Genomic DNA, 22,698 nt, shown 5'->3' on the forward strand with positions numbered 1-22,698 from the left:
ACAGCAAGCAGGCAGGAGGGAAGAGGCTGGAAAGACGTGGAGGGTCCTGGGCAGGGGGGCGCCGTCAAAGGGAGGGCCTGTGAGGGGCTTGGAGAAGCGTCAACAGTGACATCAGCCTGGCCCGGGGCCCCGCCAGCACACCACCCGCGAAGCAGCCTGGGACTGGCACCAAAGGACCTCCTCCCTCTCTTTCAGGAGTTTATCCGCGAGGGCTGCCTTCACAAGCTCACCAAGAAGGGCATGCAGCAGAGGATGTTCTTTCTGGTAGGTGGGATGAGTGTGGTTCTGTTAGGGGAGCCAAGGCTGTGGTCCAGGTGAGCGGCCCCAAGTCGGACAGCCAGGTGAGGACCGCAGAAAACACTCCCAGCGAGGTGCCATCCTCACTGGGTATTCTGGGCGCCTGTCTGTGGGACCCTCAGAAAGCCAGAAGATAGCAAATCCAAGTCCCTGTTGCTGCAGGCATGTTATGCTGAGCGCTGGCTTTGCCATCGAGAGCTGAGGCCCTCCCCGCGAGGACCCTCGATCGCTTCCTCGTGCCAGTTGGTCGACTCAAGCCTGAGCCATCCTGGCTGAGGGGACGGACCAGCCAGAACTCCCCACTGCCTCTAGCTGGCGGGTGCTGGGCGCTGGCCCAAGAGACCTGCTGACTCGTGGGGTTACTAGCTACCTCTTGTCAAAATAATTTAACCTTTTAAAAAATACTTGTTTGAGCGCGAGAGAGAAAGCATGGAGGGGAAGGGCAGAGGGAGAGAGAAACTTAAGCAGACTCCAACCTGAGCGCAGAAGCCAACGTGGGGCTCGATCTCACGACCCTGAGATCACGACCCGAGCTGAACCAAGGACTGTTAGACATGGAAGCTTGTCACTTAAAGCCTCCCGTCTCAGTTCTCAGACATGCTGCTGTACTCAAGCCAGGGTGTCACGGGCACCAGCCACTTCCGGATCCGGGGCCTCCTTCCCCTCCGCGGCATGCTGGTGAGTGCTTGGGCGCGATGCTGGTCCTTCTCAGGCCGCCATGGTTACATTCTTGGTGCTCCACGGGCCCTGCCTGCAGCCTCTGCCCCTGAGGACGAGGCCCCGGGGAGCCTGGCCTTCAGGAGGAGGCGCAATGAAAGACCCCAGTTGGGCGCTTGGGGGGGTGGAGCTGACACAGCTTCTGAAAGAGACACCTGAACCACTAATTCTAAAGACTATAGAGCCTTTCTCTGTTCTTGTGCTTCTGTCTCTTCCTATAAGAGCAACTGTGCTCCCTTTCTGTCACCCTAACTAGTTGTCTCACACACATGCATGTGCACACGCACACCTTCAAAGGGACAAGACAGCACCACGGGCGAGTGAGGAGGGCTGCAGTTCGGGGCTGGGCTCGGGTCTCCCCTCCGCATTGTGTGAGCTGCCGGGGGGACAGGTCCCCTTCCACCCGTGCGCTGCCGTAGCAGGCCTGGGCCATCGACGACCCTGTTGCACAGCGAGCCCTCTGTCCATGCCACGTACCTGTCACACGTCCACGTCACAGGTTCGACAGGACACTTCATGTCGTCTCTGACGAGCCCTTTGTTTTCATGTGACCCAGTTCCTCAGCCTTGCCCTTTGTGCTCAGTGCTTTCCGTGGCCTGACAGAGACCCTGCTTGAAGGTCACGGAGAAACTCCTACACACACATTGACTCATTCTCCATTTGCCCTTGAGTGTAGACCTGCACTCAGCCTGGAACCCATCTTTGGGAACAGTAAAGAAAGGAGGCCAAGTTCAGGTTTTTGACAGGAAGCCCCCGGTCCAGGTGTCCACGGGTGGGGGGTCAGATCCCACTCTGCTCTGTGACACTTGGCCAGTCTGCCTCAATTTCTACCGCCTTCTTCAAGGGTACCTTCCGTGCTTAGCCCTCCATGGTCCTCGGCACTGTCCCTCCTTCCACTGGGCACCTGAGCCTTCGGCAGGCGTAACATTTGGTTCAGCTTTTTTAACCCTCAGCAAAAAGGGGGCCTGTTTGAATGGCACGTGTGCCATCGCCAGAAGCACACCCCATCTGTTCTAAAGTATACTTTTTAAAAATGATACTTTCATCATAGAAAAAAACTGAAAATATAAAAGTCACTCATGACTGGACCACCCAGTAATACACACTGTGGGCATTTTGTGACACGCCCTTCGGTCTTCAGAGGTAACTGATACTCTTGGCGGCCATGCGGTTCGTCGCTAACGTCTCCTTGCTTGTAACCCGGGAGCTGTGTGTTCATTTCGAGGAGATGAGCAGCAGGCTGGCAAGCCAGACTCCAGCTTTCCTATTTCCCTACACTGGGCATTTTGGCTCCATTTAGTTTTTCAGAATTAGAAATGACACCATTGGATCTCTTTCGACACATCCTCACCTACGCCTAAAACATACTGTTTGAGCAGCGGATACATCGGCTTTTGAGTCTCTGAACAGGACCGGGAGTCACTGGTGCAGCACCTGCCCCAGCCGACCTTCCCACTCAGTGCGTCCAAACCTGTCTTCCCACAGCCTGGGGTGGGGGAGCACGGGGTGTTCACCCCTCACCCTCCGCAGTTTGGTGAGGGCACAGCCCTTGGCGGTCAGTGAGGCTGACGGAGTCCGTGTCTCCTGGAGTCTGGGGCCTCCCCCTGGGGTGGCGCCCAGGCGTATCTGTCACTCTAGTCTCTATTTATAGACACCAGCCTGCTCTCAGGGGTCCCAGATACTTTCTCCAGTTTGTAATTCTTTTTTATGTTTCCTACAGTTTGGTTTTATCTTGTAGAATTGAAACCCCCCTGGACAGACACTGTTGTCTTACTCCTGGGACAGCATCTGGCAGAGAGGGCCCAACAAATACCTGTTCAAGGAGGGAAATCAGACATCTCTGTAGTCCTCGTCCAGTTTTTGAGTACAGACTCCGAAGTCCCTCCCCATACCAAGATCATATTAGCACCTTTTTCTTCTGACACATTTACAGTTTGCTTTTTCTTACTGCATGAACTGTCTCCACGTGTGTCCCTGGGTGGCTGGACTGGGCCGCACCACTTGCTTTCCCCCATCCGTGCAGCTGCCCTCCTCATGGCAACAGTTCCCGCCTTCACGCTTGGGGTTCTTTCTGGGCCTTCTATTCCATGTCTGCGCCACCATCCGTCCACATTCTCCTGAGTCATGTGTTGTGTGGAAGAGTCGCTATGTGGGTGAAGAGTCGCTATGTGGGTGTCCTTTTTAAAAAGTGTTTTGTGCTCTCAAGTATTTAATTCTTCAAAATAAACTTAGGAATCATTTGGACAAATTCCTTCAAAAAACAGCACTCAGATTTCTATTGAAATCGCATTACATTTACATGCTAACTCAGGGTAAGGAAAGACGAACATCTTGACCTTTTCTTGCTGGCCACTGCTCCTGCTCATTTCGGATCGTGTGCGCCCCACGAGCTCCGTGGTTGGTGTCTCCTGGGCCCCGCGCAGGCCAACTGTCCATCCTGGGGCCGCCTGTAACTGGCTGGTCCCGGGGGACAGACAGCCGGCCCTCATCCTGAACGCAGAGGGAAGGGCGACAGGTCTTGGCTTCAGAAAGAGGACCTCTCTCGTGTTTACATCTTCCTTGTGTTTCTATCTAAGAGATATTATCAGAAATCACACGTTGGATTTTAGCAAAGGTGTGTGCAGCACGTAGAGACGTCCGCCCCTTCCCCGTGGACGCAAGGACAGGGCTGGAGCACCCTTGCATTCCTAGAACCTTACTTGATCCTGGGACAATTTCCTGTCTGTGCTTCAGGCTGGGTTAGGTGGTATTTTATCTGGGAGTTATTTAGTCACTTAACACTGAGAGCAGTCGTGTAGGTTTTTCTTTGAATCTAACTGTTAGGTTTTGGTACCAGGTTTATGAAGTGAATTGTCCAATTCCCTTTTTAATAATGAAAATGCTCAATATTTTTTCCTGTGCTTGACTTTCAGCTAATAGTGCTGGACCCACCGGTGAGTAGTTGGGTGCCCTGTGGCCCACAGCTCAGCCACCTGGGTGGCAGGTGCCATGACATGGGGATCCTCGTGCCTCCGTAGCCCCTTGTAGTCAGCGTAGACTCGCACAGGGCTTCCGCGGCACTGTGTTGGGCTGCAAGCATGGGGCCCGCCCGCCCTGCGCTAGCTCCGGACGTTTGCCTCTCCTCCCGCCACAGGTTGAAGAAGGCGAGCCTGAACGCTCTGTTCCGCACTGTTTCACCATTTGCGCAGCGCAGAAAACGGTCGTGGTGGCAGCCAGGTACGAGCTTTCCACGCCTGCCTCTGGTGGGCCCCGCTTCAGTGGTGTGACCAGGGGAGAGCAGCTTCTCCTTGGGTGGGAAGCTTGTGGCCACTGAGAATGTCCGCACAGAGCGGCCCCCAAGCCTCGGTCCACGGCACTCGACCAGGGGCAGCCTGCGCGCACCAGCAGTCTCCCGGGCACGCGCACTGAGGCACCCTCAAGTCCGGGGGAGGGCCTGCAGGGCAGCCACACCAGGGCCGTCTCACCTGCATCCTGTCCCCACAGCAGGGCTGTAACTTGGTAACAGCCACTTTTCCCAAATCACGTCCGGCGGGGAGGAGGCCCGAGCCCAGTGGTGAGCAGGCGGCTGTCTCTCCCCTATGGGAGCGGGGGGTCCCCAGCACCTTCCCGGGGGGAGAGGCTATCCTCCTCCTGGGTGGGCGCCTGGCTCTCAGCTCCCCCCCTGCCGTGTCCTGACTGATGTCCTGGCTGGTGGCAGCGAGCACGGGACACGAGCGCCCCCCCGCAGCCTGGGCACCTGGACAGGAACCAGCAACCAACCCTGTATCTTGGCACCAGAGACTCCAAAGTCCTTGTTTCGGGAACCAACCCCCCTTACAGAAGCCCCGGTCCCAGCGCTGAAGGGCTGCCTTCCCTCCTCTGCCGCCCCCGACAGCTCCCAAGGGGATGCGGGCGGGGCCCCCAGCGGCATTCCCGACAGCCCCGGGGCCCACAGCGCAGGGCACTCTGACCTCCTGTCTTGCTCTGAGGAGCTGGCACAGCAAGGAGGCCCTGATGGCCCTGCCGAGCCGGCTCTGAGCCTCGGCCCTCCCCCCAGCACTCGCCTGGAAAAGGAGAAGTGGCTGTGTGACCTGAACACCGCCATCGATGCGGCCAAGAGCGGGAGTGACCAATCCCTTGCGCTGCCGGGCAGCGTGGTGTGCGCTCCTCCCCACAGTGAGTCGCCCCTGTGGAACCCCCCCCCCCGCACCTCAGCACGCTTCCCCACAAAGCCCCTTTGTTTTGGCGAGCCTGAGTGGGGAGGGGAGGGGCCGAGTGAGAAGCCGACTGCCCACCGGGCAGGGAGCCCGACCTGGGGCTCGACCTTACGACCCTGAGATCATGACCCGAGCCGAAGAGTCGGACGCTCCGACTGAGCCACCCAGGCGCCCCTGCAAATCCATTTTCTCGGTCACAGGCCTCCTGCGAGAGCCCACGTGCTCTCCTTCCACAAGGAACGTTCTGGGCCCCCGGGGGTGGGGAGGGACCAGGAGGGACAGTGAGCTCCTCTGGCAGAAGCACGTTGTGTGGGCCCTGGGGCTCCCTGGTTCCCCAGGCCCAGCCCCTCTGCCGGGCACCAACCGGGGCGCCCCGGGCCCGCCTCGCCCCCTGCCCCCATCGCTGAGGGGGGCGGGCTCCTCCCCCAGGATCCTCTGAGGAGGCCGCTCCGGAGCAGGAGTCCGAAGGGGCCCTGGAGGGGCAGGGCCAGCACCGGGCCAACACCACAGTGCATGTGTGCTGGCACCGCAACGCCAGCATCTCCAGAGCCGACCACAGCGCGGCCGTCGAGGTATGGCCGCCGCGGGCGCCCCCCGCTTGTGAGGGCTAGCGGGCGGGGCTCGGGGGGCCGCTCTCCTGCTCCGTCCCCGTGGGCAGGAAGCCAGGCAGGCAAGTCCCCTCTGGCAGAGCGGCCCAGGCGGCCACCGGGCTGCGGGCTGACCGTCCCCGCCAGGGCTGGTGCCAGCCCGAGAGCAGCTCAGAGCCGCGCGTGCGTGAGGACCCAGGGGGTAGGACCCCCAGGGTTGTCTGGAAAGGGCTCCGCTCACAGGGGCTGCTGCCTCCCCTCCAGCACCTGGAGTAGCCGCTCTGGACTCCAGCCCTTCAGCCCTCAGGCTGCCTCCCACTCTGGGGTGGGGGGGGGGGTGGGGGGAGGGGGGGTCCGAGTTCCCGTCACAGCCCAGGCGGCAGCAGCAGTGCCAGGTGAGGAAGCCTCCAGAGCCCTAGGCTCACACCGCAGCTGGGGCCCGGCACGCACGCAAGCCCCACGAGCCTGGGGACGGGCACAGTGGCAGGGTGCCCGTGGGCACCAGCCCTGACACGGGGCCCATGTGCCTTGCCCCACGGGGAGGGTTATGAGGAGAGAGTGGGGTCGCTGGGCCACTAGGTGGCCATCCCTGGGTCAGGACTCCGGCCTCCTCACAGCCCGGGGCAGAGGGCAGCTCACTCCTAATCCTGCTGGCGTGGACGCCACGCTCAGGGCCGGGAGCTGGGGAGTCTTGTCAGAACTGCGTTTACTTGGCTCCGTGTGGTCTGTTGGGTCACGGCTGGAATCACTAAATAGGGAAAAGAAACATAGTGTTCCTCTACTTAGTGCCTGGGATTTCATTCTCTAGATTTTTAAATCTCCTTCCGTTAGACAAACAGGCCGACGGGCTCAGAGCAGAGCAAGGCCGTAGGGGCCGACGTTGCATTCTGGGGGAGCAGGCGCTACTCTGCGTGGAGTCCTAGGACACGGACTGGGTCCAGTGGCTTTCTCTTTTCTTGCAGAATCAGCTTTCAGGGTATCTGCTGAGAAAATTCAAGAATAGTAACGGCTGGCAGAAGCTCTGGGTGGTCTTTACCAATTTCTGTTTGTTCTTCTACAAAACTCATCAGGTATGGGTGCCTGGGGGGGGAGGCGGGGGGCCGCGGGGGGCCGTGCCTCTGTTGCTGGCAGACGGTGGCCCCTGCTAGCCGCGACTCTTCCAGTTCGGGGGGGCGGTCTTCCGGCTCCTTGACCGGCTCTCCCAGGGCTCCCCAGGCCCCAGCGTGGGGAGGGCGGCCATCAGGACAGAGCCAGGTGGCAGGGACAGCACCTGCAGAGCTGCATGCCACCTCGCAGGACGACTACCCCCTGGCCAGCCTCCCACTGCTGGGCTACAGCGTGAGTGTCCCCAAGGAGGCTGACGGCGTCCACAAGCAGCACGTCTTCAAGCTCCAGTTCAAATCCCACGTCTACTTCTTCCGAGCTGAGAGCAAGTACACGTTTGGGAGGTAATCCTGGGGTCCCCTGCTGCTGAGCACGGCTTCCAGGGCTTTCACCGGTTCTTGCTTTGTCCCATTCACTCCGTGTCTGGGGTTGTCCTTGGGAAGAAACTTGAGCACAAGGCCACGGGTATGACCAGAGCATCCCTTGACTCCCAAGTGAACATCTTGGGAGCTTCTGATGGTCCCACCTCTGCTCCAGGTGGATGGAGGTGATCGAGAGAGCCGGCAGCTCGCCTGGGAGGGCCAGGCGTCCTGAGGAAGAGGCATGAAGCCCATCCTGCCCGACGAGGACAGAGCCGAGGAAGCAGAGCTGGGTCAGCACTTCCCCTGCAACTGCATGTCCCAGCGTCCCCAACATAGGATGGGGGGTGGGGTAGGATGGTGTGCTGGGGGGAAGCCTCGGTGACCTCTGGGAGGGGCAGCATCCCCTCAGCCCCGTGGGCACCAGGAGGATCCCACACGCACGTGAAACTGCAGGCCCAGCTCGGGGTGGAGCAAGCCCCGTGCTCATCCGCCCTCCCCTCTCCCCGAGCAGCACCTGCTGAGGACTGCCCTAGAACAGGACCCTGCGACACGTGCTGCACACAGGCCCAGCAGAAGCCACTGTGGTGCCCGCCCCGCAGACCTCTGAAGAAGGGGAAACCAAAGTTCCCCCGAGGGCCTCTAATTTATTAGTTCCCAGTGTTACCTAACAAATTGGAAGTGAACGGACACGAGCTCTGTTCATTCGTGCTAACGTGCTTGCGGGTGCCAGATAAAGGGCTTCTCCCCGCACCCTGCGTGCCGCCCTGCCCTCTGCCAGCAGCCACGCGGTCCCCATGTGCCGGGACAAGGACTCAGAAGCCAGGAACCGGGCCCCACCCACCACCAGCATCTCTCCAATTCAGGTCTTTATTCAAAGTGGCAGGAGCCTCTCCATGTTCTATGAAAACTAACACCTTAACTTCAGAACATTTAGGGAAGCGAGGAAGTTCATTTTCTTTAAAAAAACAAAAACAAAAACAAAACCACAACCAGTTCTGGCTGACTCGAGTACTTTGGAGACGCGGTACCTGATCCAACACCAGCAGGCCAATCTACGACCGGCGTGGCCACCGTGGGCCCCCAGGCAGGGGAGGAGGCAGACGGGCCCGACAGTCCCTGCTCCTCAGTCCAGGGCGCCACGGGGTTCGCCGCCCTGCTGCCGGGAGGGGGCGGAGGCTGTGACCTGGCAGCGAGGCCCACGTGGCCGCAGCAGCACAAGGGTTCCCAGTCAGCCCCGGCCTGACGAGCTCCGCACAAAGACCCTTCTCCCCACGCTCCACGAGCAGCCGCGCCCTTCAGCGGGTTGACGTCAGGTGGTTTCTGCTGTGCGAAAACCTGCGGAGAAGAAGCCTGGCCTGGAGCGCAGACCGGGTGCGCCGCTGCTGCTGGGGAGTGGGCAGTGGGCGGCCGCAGGCTCGGGGCCCCGGGTGCTCGCCGAGCAGGCGGCCTGCTCTCTGAATCGAGCCCGTGGGCACAGCCGCTGAAGGCAAGCAGGCCGGAAGGTACGACGGAGAGTGGGGGAGATGCGCACAGCCTCGTCTCCAGCGAGGGCCTCACCTCTGCACCCGCTCCACCAGGTGAGCCATCAGCTTGTCCGAGATGCCAGGGCAGGACTCCTCAGCCAGGCTGAAGGCGTTCTCCAACTCCTCCAGCGCCCCCACGCCCCCGCCGCTCTGCTTGTGCTTCTCCTTGAGCTGCAGAGAGACCCCCGTGCGCCTCAGCCGCGAGCTCCCGCCGGAGCACGGAGCCCTCGGCAGGGAGGCTCTCGCGGGAGGCTCGCGCCAAAGGCTCCCCGGCCCGTCCCCGGGGCCGGCGCACCGCGCCTCCGCCTGCACCAGAGACCTAGCAGTCCTTCCACCACAAGGCTGGGCTGGGCTGGGCTGGGTCCCACCAAGTCTGGAGGCTCTGGTGAGGGATGGAGCCAGAGCCCAGGGCGCCGGGGAAGGCAGGTGCTGCCCCGTCCCCGCGCCCCAGGCAATCTCAGGTCGTGGTTCTCAAGAGGGGTTGCTACCGGCCTCTCATGCTGGGGCGGGCCAGGCTAACCACGTGGCTTCCTCCCAACTGAGGGTCACAGAAGCTCAAAACCCCAAGTGCCCTGCATGGCCAGATCCAGACAACCTGACCCCTGGCCTCCCGACCACCCACGCGGTGGGAACCGGATGGAGGATCCCCACCCTCCAGCAGACCTGGCAGGCAGCAGTTAGAGACCGGTCAGCCCCGTGCTCCTGCCGCACACCTCACAGAAACAAAACGGGAAAGAGCCTGTGTGCCTCCCAGGGCACCCTGTCCAGCAGCCTCGACCTCAGGCCCAGCCCACAGAATCAGGAGCCTCGGGGTGCACCTGACCAGCTGGATGAAGCCATGCTCGCCACTTCCCTCCTCCCCATGCACGTGCAGGGGCTCCAGCGGCCCACGGCCCCACCCCCACACGTCCCTCAAAGCCCACGCCACCCGCTCAGCGGCCCAGGGCGCTAGCGGCCCTGGCCCACCCCTCTGACACTCTGCCACTTCCCTCCTGGCCCTGCCTCGCTGCCAGCGTGGGCACGTGTCCCAGCTGAGCCCCACAAGCTCCGGGTGCCTAGCCTGTGACAGTCCCTGTCTTGCCACCTCCCCCTCTCCAAGCTCCCCCCTTGCATTCCAGGCCCCTCTGGGTACCCAGATGCCCCTCCACCCCACCACTTCCCTCAGACAGGCTCTCAGCATCCCGTCCTCACTCCCTGGGCTCCGGGTGCTGCTATCACCTAGGTGGGAACCAGGCCCATGACCGGGGTCTGGGGTACCTGGCTGCATCGTATTCCTGGGGTGTTACCAATCACCCATCAGCAGGTGACATGAAGGGGGACAGGACCACTGAGGAGTCACCCTTGAGGCCTCCCTGCCCTGGGCCAGACTTCCAACACCGAGAACTGAGCCTCCCAGGCTCTCTAAACAGGTGACCGTCCCGTGTTTATAATTCAGAATAAAAGGTCACAGAACACTAGTTTTGTTCAAGGACCCCAACAGGCTGAGAACTCGGGAAGGTCACATGAGGGTACTTTGTCCCAACCACTTCTCCTTTGCTCAGAAAGCCTGGCCCCCAGATCCGGGCCCAACCACAGTGGGTTCCGAGGGGCCTGGAAACCCCACACACAGGGTGGGCTGGCGGCACCCCTCACTGTAAACCTTGTGTAACACTGCGTGGAAAGTGTCTGCAGGGCGGCACTACAGCCCTCAGCCCCAGGGGCCTCCCTGGCCCGGCCCTCACCTCTCCAAAGACAGGCCGGACCAGCGTGGACAGGCATTGCGACCTCGGCTGTCTCTTGATGGGCTCCGCAGACTGCAAGGTCAAAGCGAGAGCAGGGTGAGCAGGGCAGAGGAAAGAGTGCGCACCCAGGGGGCAGGCGTGCTCCCTCCCCGTTTCTGTGAAAGCACCCACGCCAGGGTAACTGCCACCCCCAGAAGCAACCCCCCACCCTCCTGGCCAGGTCAGACCTTCTGGGGACCGTGCAGGGCTGTCCCCTTGTGCAGCTTGCTGTGCGGGCTTGGCCGGATGGTGGGGGGGAACGTCCAGATGGGACCCTGCTCTCCGTCCTCAGCATCTGCATCGCTGGGGTGGAAGGTGAAGGGTTGTGAGGGCCCCGGGGGCTGGGACTTGGGAGTTCCAAGGCCCACACTTTGTCTAGCCTCCCATTTATTTTGGAGGCCACCTCTTAGCCCTAAATGCGAAGTAGGCCCGCCTGGGCTTCAGGGGCCCATGGCCCCCGGCCGTGAGGGTGTGTGCCGTCCCGAAGGGCCCCTACATGTCCGAGTCCTCGGAGCTGGACTCCTCGCCGTGCCCTTCCGACTTCCAGCGCTTGTAGCGGTCGATGAGTTCCGTGAGGAAGGAGGTCTTCTTGGTGTAGCGCGTGATGAATTTGTGCTTCAGGAGCTCCTTGGCAGTGGGCCGCTGCCGGGGAAAAGAAGGCAGGTCACCCGGTGACAGGGACAGCTGAGCTCTGCCTTCAGGCCCTGGAGCTCAGTGCTCCCCAGGGAACCCAGTGGGAGGAGGCAACCAGGAGGCTGGGGGGAGGAGCTCCCCTAGAGCTAAGCCGCTGGTGGGTCCCACCCTGGGATCAGGAGGGGCTTGGAGCGGGGGGACACCTGGCACAGGGAAGGGGCCTCAGGCCCACTCACCTCCCGTGGGGCCTGGTTCCCAAGCAGCCCCACCGCATGTCGCCGCTCAGGCCCCTCCCAGCCCGCCCCATGGAGTCAGGGCCCCAGGAGCCAGCGCCACCACGGGACAGGGCTTACGAATCGGGGGTCTTTGTTGAGGCAGGCCTCCACAAACTCCTTGAAGGGCTTGCTGTGGTGGCCCTCCAGGGTGGGCGGGCTGTTCTTGGGGATCAGGAACAGGACACGCATGGGGTGGAGGTCCGAGTTCGGAGGCTCGCCCTTGGCCAGCTCGATGGCTGTGATCCCCAACGACCAGATGTCGGCCTGGACAGAGACCCGCACAGGACCGTGGCTGCCAGGGGCTCCCCAGGCTGTGCTGCAGCCACCCTCCTACCCACCTGCGTGCCCACCTTAAAGTCATAGGCCGACTGCTTGATGACCTCCGGTGCCATCCAGAAGGGGGTGCCCACAAACGTGTTCCTCTTGATCTGCGTGTCTGTGAGCTGCCCCGCCACCCCGAAGTCTGCCAGCTTCACGTCCCCCTGCTCCGAGAGCAGCACGTTGGCGGCTGCTCAACAAAGGACAGCAGGTGTCACCCTCAGCAGGGCCCCAGCCTGCACACCGCTGCCCGAGGAAGCACAAGGCCACCTGGGGACACAAGCGCGTCTGACTCAGGGACCTTAGCTTTCCTCTCCAGCCAGTGGGCTGGAGACCCAGGGCCACAGGCACCGCGGGTGGGGAGCTGCAAGCATGGGGGGCCCACCTGGGCGCCCCCCAGCACAAGCTCCAGGGCCCTCCCAGGGTTTGCCTCTCATAACAAAGCCCAAGAGCAGAGCCACGGCGCGGCAGGCAGAGGGGACCCTGACCCTCGGCCTCACGCTCCCAGCTGCCTCGCCGGCTCAGCAGGGCTGGCCACAGGGTGGGGTGGCTCAGACCCACAGCTGACGCTAGGATGGGGGACCACGAGCAAGGATTGTCCCTTCTCACAAAAGGTACAGACCGAGCGCCTGCACCATACAGGGACAGGCGACTACCTTCTATCCGACGGAACTGCTTGGTTTCCGGCAGCAGAAGAGAGTACAGGCCAGAAGCACTGAGCTACAGGGTCCCGGGCAACCAGCACCCCCAGCCGCACACCCCTCCCAGCGACCTGCCCCCACCTCCCACCCCGGCGCTTCCAGGGTCGGGGGGCACAGGGACCTTTGATGTCTCGGTGGATCTTGCGCTCCGAGTGCAAGTAGTCCAGGCCCTTCAGGATCTCCCGCAGGATGGTGGCGATGTAGGTCTCCTCCAGCGGCCCGGGTTTAAGCTGCAGGCAGAGGAGGGCCTCAGGCACCCCCAAACACAGACCAGCCCTTCCTTCCACGCCACTCCAGACCCATCGCCAGGGCCCTAACTCGACCACCTCTCTACCAGGGGAGGGGCCCTGCGGACAGCTGGGACCTCTTGTTCCCTTAACAGCTCCTGATTAAACGAAGCTCCGCGTGCTGAGTCAGGTGGGGGTTGGGGAGGTTCTTGGGAGCGCGGACACTGCTCTCTTCTTTGTTGCAAAGAGGGTCCCAGCCACACTGCCGAGCCTGTCTGCCTGGGGGCCCCCACCTCACCTGCACCCTACAGGCCCCGGACCCCTCAGCACAAGCAGTGGAAGGGGACTGCAAACAGCAGTTCGTTTTTTGGCTTAGAGGGCTCCTAAATAATACATGATACACCAGAACGGCAAAGGAGAGGCCAGGGGCCTCAGACAGTGGGTCCAGGGGTGCTGCCGGCACAGCCCCCCACAGCAACCTCCTCCTGTCTGCTCCTGCCCACGGCAAGCTGCCCACTGCTGCGGCCTACGCCTCACCAGGTCCAACGCAGAACCGCCGCCCAGATACTCCATGATGATCCACAGCTTCGTGCTCTGGGACCAGAGGAACACCTGTCAGCATGGGGCAGAGAGCAAAGGGGCACAGCCGGGCCAGGGCCCCAGGACACACCCTCCCCAGCAGGGGTGACTCCACAAAGGGGCCCCAGCAGCCCTGTCCAGCTCCCCTCCTATCAGACCCCCAGTGCAACCACTTTGCAGACAAACCAGTGGCCGAGTCCCCTACGCCCACACCCCATCAAAAACCAGACCAGGAAGATGGCAAGCCCAGGCAGCACTCGGGCTCCCTGTACCTGCACCCCAAGCAGGCCTTCCCCTGGGCAGGCCCCCCAGGAGCGGACACTGGGCTCCGGCTGCAGGGGTTGCAGAGTGCCCCCGGCAGGGCTCCCAGACACTGTCCCACAGGGGCTGCCCCAGCCCTGGGAGATGCCCACAGCCAGGTGAGGGGTCACCATGACCCTTCAGAGCTAACTAGACCCCACTCACATCCTCCACACCCACCTGGCCCTTGGGACGGCTGTTTCTGGGGGACCCGCTCCACCGTGAAGATGGGTCTGCGTTCAACTATTGGGGTCCCTCACCCTTCAGACCAGGCCTCTCTGCCCGCCCCACTGTCCCCCTGGGGGGCAGACCCAGCCCAGGCCTTCTGAGCAGGTACAGGGACTTCCAGGGTCCCGCAGCTCCAACCACACAAACACTGGGCATCATCACTCCACCTCTCCGAACGCAGGCTGGGCCGGGGGCGGCTGTCACCGGCATCTACTGAAGCAGGCCCAGCACAGAGCAAGCCCTCCCCACCCCCCAGGCACCTTCAGGTAGGAGCCGAAGTAGCGGGTGATATATGGGCTGTCGCACTGGCTAAGCACAGTGATTTCCTGCTGGATGTCCTCGATCTCATCCTCGGCCTCCTCCAGGTCGATGATCTTGATGGCCACCACCTCCTTGGTGCGGTTATCAATACCCTTGTACACCTCCCCAAAAGAGCCCTTGCCGATACGGTCCAGCTTGGTGAAGAGCTCCTCAGGGTCCACGCGTGAGTGCTGCAGGGACACGGGGCGGGCAGCCCGTGAGGGAGTGGGACGGGCCAAGGTGACCATCCCCAAAACGAGGAGCCAGGGAGCCCACCCGCGTTCTCGTCTCCTTTCTTCTCTTATCCCTTTTTGTTCAGAATAACTAAATGTACCCTCCACACAGAGGAAAAGATCCTCCGAGAGCAGAAAGGCCCAGGCGCTAAGCAAGGGATGAGGTCATGGAGCAGGTGGAGGGACGGCGGGGACGGTGAGGCTATCCCATACAACTGTGGGGACAGCGAGGCTATCCTGTACGACCGTGGGGACGGTGGGGACGGCGAGGCTATCCCGTACGACCGTGGGGACGGTGGGGACGGCGAGGCTATCCCGTACGACCGTGGGGACGGTGGGGACGGCGAGGCTATCCCGTACGACCGTGGGGACGGTGGGGACGGCGAGGCTATCCCGTACGACCGTGGGGACGGTGGGGACGGCCAGGCTATCCCGTACGACCGTGGGGACCGTGGGGACGGCGAGGCTATCCCGTACGACCGTGGGGACGGTGGGGACGGCGAGGCTATCCCGTACGACCGTGGGGACGGTGGGGACGGCCAGGCTATCCCGTACGACCGTGGGGACCGTGGGGACGGTGGGGACGGCGAGGCTATCCCGTACGACCGTGGGGACGGTGGGGGCGGCAGCCAGAGTCTCTCATGAACCGCGGACCTAGTTAGTAAGAACAGACCCAGCTACCTCTGCACTTGTAACAAACGGGCTACACTAAAGCAAGCCTAGAAAAGTGAGTAGCAGGCGGAGACCCCCCAGGGAGGGATGAGGAATGGACCGGCACTCACTCATTCTCCTGTAGGCCTGGGAGACTCTTAAACAACAAAGTCTATGAATTAGAACAGAAAACAAACCCAGTACGCATTATCCGAGCTCTCCCTGCTCAGCTGCAAGCCATGTCCCTTGGAAAGGGCTCCCTTTCTCGCCCCACATCAGTCTTCAGGGCAGCTACACCCTCACACCAGCACAGACTTGAGAACTGATGCTCTCCTGGATGCTTAATCCTGGACATGCAAGTATCCCAGAAAACCACTGCATGCAGTCCTCGGACCGAAATCCAAACAAAGCCTGAGGGGTGCTGAGCGGCTGGGACAGACAACGCCCAGCAGTCTGAGCCCCAGGACACGGCCGCCGAGAGGCGTCCATCCGTGGGCTGAGGACCACACTCTTGATGCTGACCCTCCCTGAGTCAGGGGCTGAGATGGTCAACGTGGGGGCTCCATGAAGGATGGCAACACCCCTGGGGGTCCCCCTAGCCCCCGCCCACATGGCTCCCTAGGCTCCTGAGAACACCAAGCCGCTAACTGTGTTCTCAGTCAGAGGCTGTGTGCACAGTTCCAGAGTGACGAGGAGGGGCGGGGTGCCCCAGGACCCATGCAGGGGTTTGAGGCCCTGGGCAGAGGCGAGGGTGGGGCCTAGCGTCTTGTCCAAACAGAGGCAGAAAGGGCTTTCTCGGGCTCGGGGACTCAGACCCACCAGGAGGTGCCTCCCTCCAGAGGCTGCTCCCACACCCCCAAGCACCTATCAACAAGGGGGCGTCTTGGCGCAAATCTAATGTGGCCAGACATAAAAAGGAAAAAATCCCAGCTCACCATGCATCAGCACTGACTGCTGTGTGCACCAGTGCTGGGAAGGCCCATCCTGGGGGCAGTGGGTGCCCCATGGTGCCAAGGAGAGTCCTCCAAGCACGGACCCCGCACACACCTGGGAGCCCACCTCAGGCTCACCCCCAGGCTGGGCCCACAATGAGATCACACGTCAGCAGAAACTGCCAATCAGCTGCCTTCCCAAGGTGTGTAACTGGGAGGGATGATCACCCAGCACACGCAGGCCACACCCGAACACACCACAGCACCTTCCCCAGCCCCGAATCTGAGCACCAGGCAAGCCAGAAGACCGAGGGCCCCCCGGTGCTGGGAACTTGGCAGGAGAGTTGAGTGGAGCGGGTCCTGGCAGGGGTCAAGGGGCCAAAAGCAGCATCGCAGAGTCCCCCGCACAAGGCAGGCTGGGCAAGGGGCCAGGCCCCTCCGGCAACCCAGTGAGGCGTCCACGCTCAGCCTGGCCCAGCCAGTTAAGGAACGTGGCCCTCCTCACCTCCTCCCCGGACCGGCGGCCCGGTCCCAGAGCCAGCACATGCGGAGGACAAGATGCGTGTGGCCAAGCTACTGCCAAGTCCCCAGAGCCAAGGCTGAAGGCTTCAGCAGGACACAGAGAGCTGAGCGCCACTCAGGTCTCTCGGGCCCAACTGTCGGGCAGCTCCGTTCCTGCTGCGCACGCTCTGAAGAAAACCAGGACAAGTGAGGCATGGGGCTGCGAGTCACAGCGGCTCAGCTGTCTTCAGAGTGTGGACGGGGGCGTGGATCACAGGATTAGAACCCACCCGGAACTGAGAGAAAGGCCTGGCAGGGGCACGCCATCAACTCCCAGCCCACAGTCAGCACGAAAACGCCTTCCTGCCAAAGAGAGAGCCTTCTCCACCTCTGGGGCGGGGGGGATCCCCACCATTCCCTGCTCAGTCCCGGGCTTCTCAGGGGAATGTGGTCGGGGAGACGGCCCCTCGGGCCCACACAGCACCTCCCCACCTTCCCGAATGCTCCTTCCGTTCACTCAGCCATCAGTGCCCCTGGCGCGCAGTCTGGCACACCGCTAGCCCGCAGCCCTGCCCCTGCCCCACACACGCTGCCACAGCCCCGCAGGGGACCCCAAGAGCGCCGCCCCAGAACTCCACTCCATCTGGTGCCGTGCCATCGTGTCCTCTGTCACTGGAGAGAAAGTCCCTCTGCTGAGGTGACCTAAGAGAGAGCCGGGGCAGGCAGGCCTGACACCCAGCAGCACCAACCAGCACCACTGCACCTCCAGCTCTCAGGGGTCCCCTGCCCACCCTCAGCCCTGTGGAGAACACCGCATCAGTCTCCACACAGGCCCAAAGGTGTGTCTGTCTGCTCCACCATAGCAGCCCCACCAGGGAAGCCCCCAGACAGGGTGCTGAGACCTCCACTTGCCTGGGAGCAGCACATGGTGGCCCCCGCAGCCAGAGTTCCAGGCCCCGACCCCCAACTCTCACCCTCCTGGAGTCTCCACCCCTGCAGGCCAGTCAAGTCAGCAGACAGCGTGACAGGAACGCCCCTGCCTGGAACCCTCACACGACAAGCGACAAGCGTTATCACAGGGACCCCGTGTTCCCAGCTCCACGAGGAAGGAAAGGCAAGCAGCTCCCAGGTCTGGGCTGCTTTTCTAGGCAATGCACAGTCTGGGAAATCACTCAAGGCTCGAGTGGCTCTGCTGGTTGAGACCCTTGTTCTCCAGCCCTAAAGCTGCCAGGTCTGGGGCCACCGTTCATGTCACCCCACAAAACGAAGGGAGCGAAGCCATTCCCACCCAGCACACGACAGGCGGGGCAGCCAGCGCCAGGGCACCTGCAGCCGTGCTGCGGGCAGGGCAGGAACCACTGAGGCGGAGGGGAGCCAGCCACGGCATGAGCACAGGCTGTGGGGGAGCATGCCCCACGCGGCCACAGTGACCACGGTCTCAAGAGAAACCCAGGCTTCCTGCCACTGACAAAGGCCGAGTCTACTGGCCTCTGAAAGGACAGAAGGCTTCCTTCCTTTGGGGTCCCGTCCCCAGCTCCTCCACGCCTGCACCCCTGCAGCAGGTGTGACCTGGCCGCCCGGGGCCGACACCAAGCACCATCGGTCCACAGGGACAGGCGCAGCTCACGGCTCCAATTTCTCATTCCGGAACCCACGGGAACTACTCCCACAGCTTTTTTTTTTTATTATTTCCTGTATTTCAAGGAGGAAAAGAAGAACAGCAAAGAATATTTTTATTCTGAGAAAAACGAACTCTTGAAGTAAGACACGTCCTGCTATTTGATTACGGGACAGTTGAGAGCTTCAGCCCCAGGTAGACTTGGATTTGAAACCTCAATCTGTCACTTTCTAGCCAACTAACATTTCTAAGTATCCAGTTTTTAAATCTGGGGGGCAAGAGCACCTGTGGGATAAGGGTGCTACAGGAACCACAGAAGACAAACACGTAACAGCTGAGCGCAAGGCCTGACTGGTTTTAGTGCCCCATTAACGTGCACCGAATAACCGTCACGTAGGTAAGATGTTTTTTTCAACTCAATTCTTTTTTCTAGTCAGCACCTTTGCATCTGAAGTATGGAAATAAACCCCGAAGCGCATGACACGTGGTTGTGTGGCATTCTGTGGAGGTGGGAACAGCAGTCGTGGGATTTACAAGGTGGGGTTTGACAGTCACTCAGCGCGCGCCCCGCTCCCTTCTCAGGTGCGCCTTCTTTGCAGGTTCTGTCACTCACCAGAACCAGGACTGGGCTGAGGTAAGTGAGGCTCTCTTCCCGATGCAAAATGTGCCCTACAGCTCTTAAAAACAAGCTGGAGGCCAGCTTTTCCCCCGGCGTCACAGGCATGCAGCTTACAAGACACCAATGTCAAAACGAACGAAGAACCTGCTAGCTTCGCTGAGCATCAGTCAGCAAGGCCCGGTCCCCGTCTGCAGCCACAGCTGGTCCAGGATGCCCTGCTCAACAGGAGCCCCCTGGGGCTGCAGCTGAGCCCTTCTCCTGTTCCTCCTCCCCCAAGTTGGGCCCACAGACCCCCTGCTCCTCCCTCGTCTCAGTCCCCCCCAACCCCCCAATTCAGCACGCAGGGGCCAGCGGAGGGTGCTAACAGACAATCCCAAACCCCCAGCAGTCCGCCTAAACCTTGCCCAAGCCAACCCTTCAAGGAGAACAGAAGCAAACAGGGAAGAAAACCTGGCTGTCAGAGTAGTTTCCTCGACTTCAGGTCAGCCTCAGCTCACACTGTTCTCAAGTAACAATGGAGGGGGGCACAGAGGACCAGCCCCCATGCTGGCTGCCCTGACCCTGCCCTCCCAGGGCCAGCAGCAGGTGCTCGCTCCAGGCACCCTCAGGGCACACCGTGGAAGGCCCCCCGGAGTCAGCAGGTTCACACACAAGGCCAGACCCCTCAAGGCGGCTCGGGGTTGGGAACGACAAGAACTCATCAGTCAGAGAAGACACACAGTAGGCACCTTCCTGGTAAGGCTTCTAGCCCAGGTCACACAGGTTCTTCCCAGCAGCCTTCTCCATCTCCCCTCAAGAGCAACAGGCTCCTGGCCTCCGCTCTCGTACACGCCAACCTACGCCGCTTCATCACGTTCCCAGCCCCTCCTGCCTGCCTGTCCACAGACGAGTCCCCACAGCCTCTGCCCCAGCCCAACACGGCCAGCTGACCCTGGCCCGTTCGGACGCTCAGGTGTGGACTCTGACCTTCAAAGACCCTCCCAGTGGGAAGATCAGGTTCCCAGAGAGTCCCACCCAGGCCGCCCAGCCCCGCTCTGCTCCAGGCGTAAGGCTCTGCACAGTCTCCACGGTCCCCGCAGGGTAGTTCTGTTTTGACGAGTCTTGCGGGCTTCTGCCCCAGGACACTTCACACCAGCCAACCTGAGGCAGCCCCTGCCCCACCCAGCCTGTGCCCCTCTGGACTGCTCCCTATCTGGCCTAGGGATGCACATCACCGGGGTCACCAACCAACACCTTCCCTTCAGCCCACCCTCCTTCACGGGCTCCATGCTTCTGAAACCCCAGAATGTTCTGGGAGACACAAATGTCCCTTCGTGACCCCGCGCTCTTTCCTGGTCAGTGCTCAGGTCTCTAGGAGTTCGGGCAGGCCACTCACAACCCAGAAACCAACTCTTACCTGGTTGGCAAATCCCCTGAGGTGAGCCATGTCTGCGATGCCCTCAGACCATCCGTGGCAACCCCAGGACGCCCCTAGATCCCGCCTTGAGGCTCTGGAACCCGGCTCCCTCGCTTCAGTCAACTGGAAGGAGAGCAGGCCCGCTCCACGCTCCACTGGGGCGCACGGGGCTCCCCCGGGCCAGGCGCCCCCACCCATGTCGTTCCTTGAGGGCCCCTCCCACCTCCCCCCGGCCTCCGCCCTTCCACCAGGCCCGCTGACCCCCACCCAGGGCCGGGTCCCCGAGCCCCCTCACAGCCCCTACGGCTGAGCCCCGCCCCCAGCGCCCTGCCCCACCCGAACCCCGCCCCGCCCTGCGCCCTGCCCCCACCGCAAGCCCCGCCCCCAGTTCCCTCAGCGCCCTCCACCCGCCCACTGTCCCCACTGCCCGATCCCCCCCACCGCCCGGCCCCCTCCCCAACCGCCCCAGGCGCGGGCCCACCCCGCAGCGCGCCCACCTCCGGGGGGCTCCATCCCGGCCTCCCCCGGCCCGCTCCTCAGTGCCCACGAAGGCTCCCACCCGCAGCCTCCCCTCGCCCGGGGACGCCCGGGCCCTCCAGCCCGCGAAGAAGCGGCAGCGGCGGCGGCAGCCGGAGAAAGCCCAGCGGCTGCGACGGCGAGAGCGATGCGCGATGTCGTGGCCTAGCGCGGGGTTCTCTGGGACACCGAGTCCCACACTCGCTCCGCTTTCGGGTGCCCGCCGACGCTGGACTACAAGTCCCGGCAAGCCACGGGGCAGAGCTGTGTCGCGGGGCTCGCTGGGACTCGGAGTCGGGCTTCCTGAGCGGCTCTAGACCACGTCTCCCAGCAGGCTCCGGGGGGGCGGGGCCGGAGGCGGGGCCAGGTGGGGCGTAGCAGCCTGGGGTTGGGGCCGCCCTTCGCTGTGTGTCCTCCCACTCCTCTCCTCCCTCCCCTTCCCGCCCTCCTCCTCCCGCTCCCCTCTCGCCCTCCCCTTCCCCATCTGCCTCCATCCCCCTCCCACTCCCTCTGCGTCCTCCCTCCCAGTCCCCTCCATCCCCATCCAGCCTTCCCTTCCCCTTCTCTCCACGCCCTTTCTGTCCTCCGTCCTGGTCCCTTCCATCCACCTCCCCTCCCTCTACTCTGCATCCTCCCCTCACTCCCCTCGCTCTCCCTCCTCCCCTACCACCATGGAGGGCATTTGGCTGATGCCCTATTTTGTAGGCCCTGCCCAGTTGGCCAACCAACCCAAGTATCTCTGGAGAGACTGATGGAGAAACAAAATGTGGAGTATACAAGCCATGGAATATTATTCAGCCTGAAGAAGGAAGGACATTCTGACACCTGCTACAACTCGGATGAACCTGGAGGACATTATGCTAAGTGAAACAAGCCAGATACAGAAGGGCAAATATTGTGTGGTTGTACGTATACGGAGTCCCAAAAGGAGCCAAATTTATAGAGATAGAGAGTATTTGGTGGGCACCAGGGTCTGGGGTAGGGGAAATGGGGAGTTAATGTTTAATGGCCACAGTTTCTGTTTTGCAAGATAAAAAGAGTTCTGGAGACTGGTTGCACAACAATACAAATGTACTTAGAACTGTTAAGATGAGAGATGCCTGGGTGGCTCAGTCGGTTAAGTGTCTGTCTTCTGCTTCAGTCATGATCCCAGGGTCCTTACTCATCAGGGAGCCTGCTTCCCCCTCTGCCTGCTCTGCCTGTGCTCTCTCTCTCTCTGCAAATAAATAAAATCTTAAAAAATTAAAAAAAAAAAACTGTTAAGATGGTAAATTTTTTGTTATGTGTATTATGTCACTTTGGTTTTTTTTTAAGATTTTATTTATATATCTGAGAGAGAGAGAGATCACGAGCAGGGGGGAGGGGTAGAGGGAGAAGCAGACTCCCCGCTGAGCAGGGAGCCTGATGTGGGACTCTATCCCAGGACCCTGGGATCATGACCCGAGCCGAAGGCAGATGCTTTAAGAACTAAGCCACCCAGGCACCCTACTATATCACAATTTAAAGTAAACAAACACAATGAAATAGAAAAGGAATTAAGTTCTGACATGTTACAACATGAGCCTTAGAAACATTATGCCAGGGGTGCCTGGGTGGCTCAGTCAGTTAAGTGGTTAAGCATTAGACTTGGTTTCAGCTCAGGTCATGATCTCATGGGTCATGGATTCTCTCCTTCTGCCCCTCCCCCCACACATGCACACACACGCTCTCTCTCTCTCTCTCTCTCTCTCTCTCAAGAGAATAAATCTTTTTGGGGCGCCTGGGTGGCTCAGTTGGTTAAGTGACTGCCTTCGGCTCAGGTCATGATCCTGGAGTCCCGGGATCGAGTCCCGCATCGGGCTCCCTGCTCAGCGGGGGGTCTGCTTCTCCCTCTGACCCTCTTCCCTCTTGTGCTCTCTGTCTCTCATTCTCTCTCTCAAATAAATAAATAAAATCTTTAAAAAAAAAAGAGAATAAATCTTTTTAAAAAATTATGCCAGGGGCCATAAGCGATTCACAAAGAGGCAAATACTATATGATTGCACACATATGAGGCATCAAGAATAGGCCAATTCAAAACACAGAAAGAAGAGAGGTTTCCGGGGGCTGGGGAGGGGGATGTATTACTTAATAGGGACAGAGTTTC

At 61.2% G+C, this 22,698-nt stretch overlaps 2 protein-coding genes across 13 annotated transcripts in view; one reads left to right on the forward strand and one right to left on the reverse strand.

The window, feature by feature from the left end:
• FARP2 (FERM, ARH/RhoGEF and pleckstrin domain protein 2) overlaps positions 1–7,913 on the forward strand; it is a 112,743-nt gene extending 104,830 nt beyond the window's left edge. For 5 of the 10 annotated variants that reach the window (XM_064587410.1, XM_064587412.1, XM_045867561.3 and 2 more), the window contains 10 exons: positions 196–264; positions 886–975; positions 3,927–3,947; positions 4,148–4,230; positions 5,051–5,169; positions 5,640–5,782; positions 6,760–6,867; positions 7,094–7,245; positions 7,439–7,553; positions 7,775–7,913. In XM_064587410.1, the coding sequence (XP_064443480.1) occupies positions 196–264; positions 886–975; positions 3,927–3,947; positions 4,148–4,230; positions 5,051–5,169; positions 5,640–5,782; positions 6,760–6,867; positions 7,094–7,245; positions 7,439–7,508 (855 nt within the window). In that variant the 3' untranslated portion in view covers positions 7,509–7,553; positions 7,775–7,913. Of the gene's footprint in view, positions 1–195; positions 342–885; positions 976–3,926; positions 3,948–4,147; positions 4,231–5,050; positions 5,170–5,639; positions 5,783–6,759; positions 6,868–7,093; positions 7,246–7,438; positions 7,554–7,774 lie in introns of those variants that run through there. The other 5 variants (XM_064587413.1, XM_045867565.3, XM_064587414.1 and 2 more) reach the window with 4 other exon arrangements.
• A 203-nt stretch (positions 7,914–8,116) lies between these two features.
• Positions 8,117–20,768, reverse strand: STK25 (serine/threonine kinase 25). Of its 3 annotated transcripts, none has more exons than XM_045867571.3 (12): positions 20,617–20,768; positions 20,058–20,180; positions 14,068–14,298; positions 13,238–13,294; positions 12,595–12,703; positions 11,805–11,962; positions 11,533–11,718; positions 11,043–11,188; positions 10,735–10,849; positions 10,508–10,579; positions 8,821–8,957; positions 8,117–8,598 (listed from the first exon to the last, which is right to left on the reverse strand). In XM_045867571.3, the coding sequence occupies exons 2-12, from the start codon at positions 20,085–20,087 to the stop codon at positions 8,559–8,561; spliced, it is 1,281 nt and encodes a 426-aa protein (XP_045723527.1). In that variant the 5' UTR covers positions 20,088–20,180; positions 20,617–20,768; the 3' UTR covers positions 8,117–8,558. The 3 variants fall into 3 exon arrangements, with proteins under 3 accessions (XP_045723527.1, XP_045723526.1, XP_064443487.1); XM_045867570.3 differs by having other exon boundaries at positions 20,555–20,725; XM_064587417.1 differs by lacking the exon at positions 13,238–13,294 and having other exon boundaries at positions 20,555–20,727.
• Between the last annotated feature and the right edge of the window lie 1,930 nt (positions 20,769–22,698).

Source organism: Mirounga angustirostris, unplaced genomic scaffold, assembly GCF_029215605.1.
Source record: "Mirounga angustirostris isolate CCGP_5_RB_7025 unplaced genomic scaffold, mMirAng1.0.hap1 SCAF_3, whole genome shotgun sequence".
NCBI classification, from domain to species: Eukaryota; Metazoa; Chordata; class Mammalia; order Carnivora; family Phocidae; genus Mirounga; species Mirounga angustirostris.

Bases quoted from the DNA above. Each gene is read 5' to 3' on its own strand.
- STK25 (XM_045867571.3), bottom strand. From the start codon at position 20,087: ATGGCTCACCTCAGGGGATTTGCCAACCAG. The intron at 14,299-20,057 runs GTAAGAGTTGGT...GTGTCCCTGCAG, and splicing joins TCAGGGGATTTGCCAACCAG to CACTCACGCGTGGACCCTGA. The intron at 8,599-8,820 runs GTGAGGCCCTCG...TCTTCTCCGCAG, and splicing joins CTGGTGGAGCGGGTGCAGAG to GTTTTCGCACAGCAGAAACC.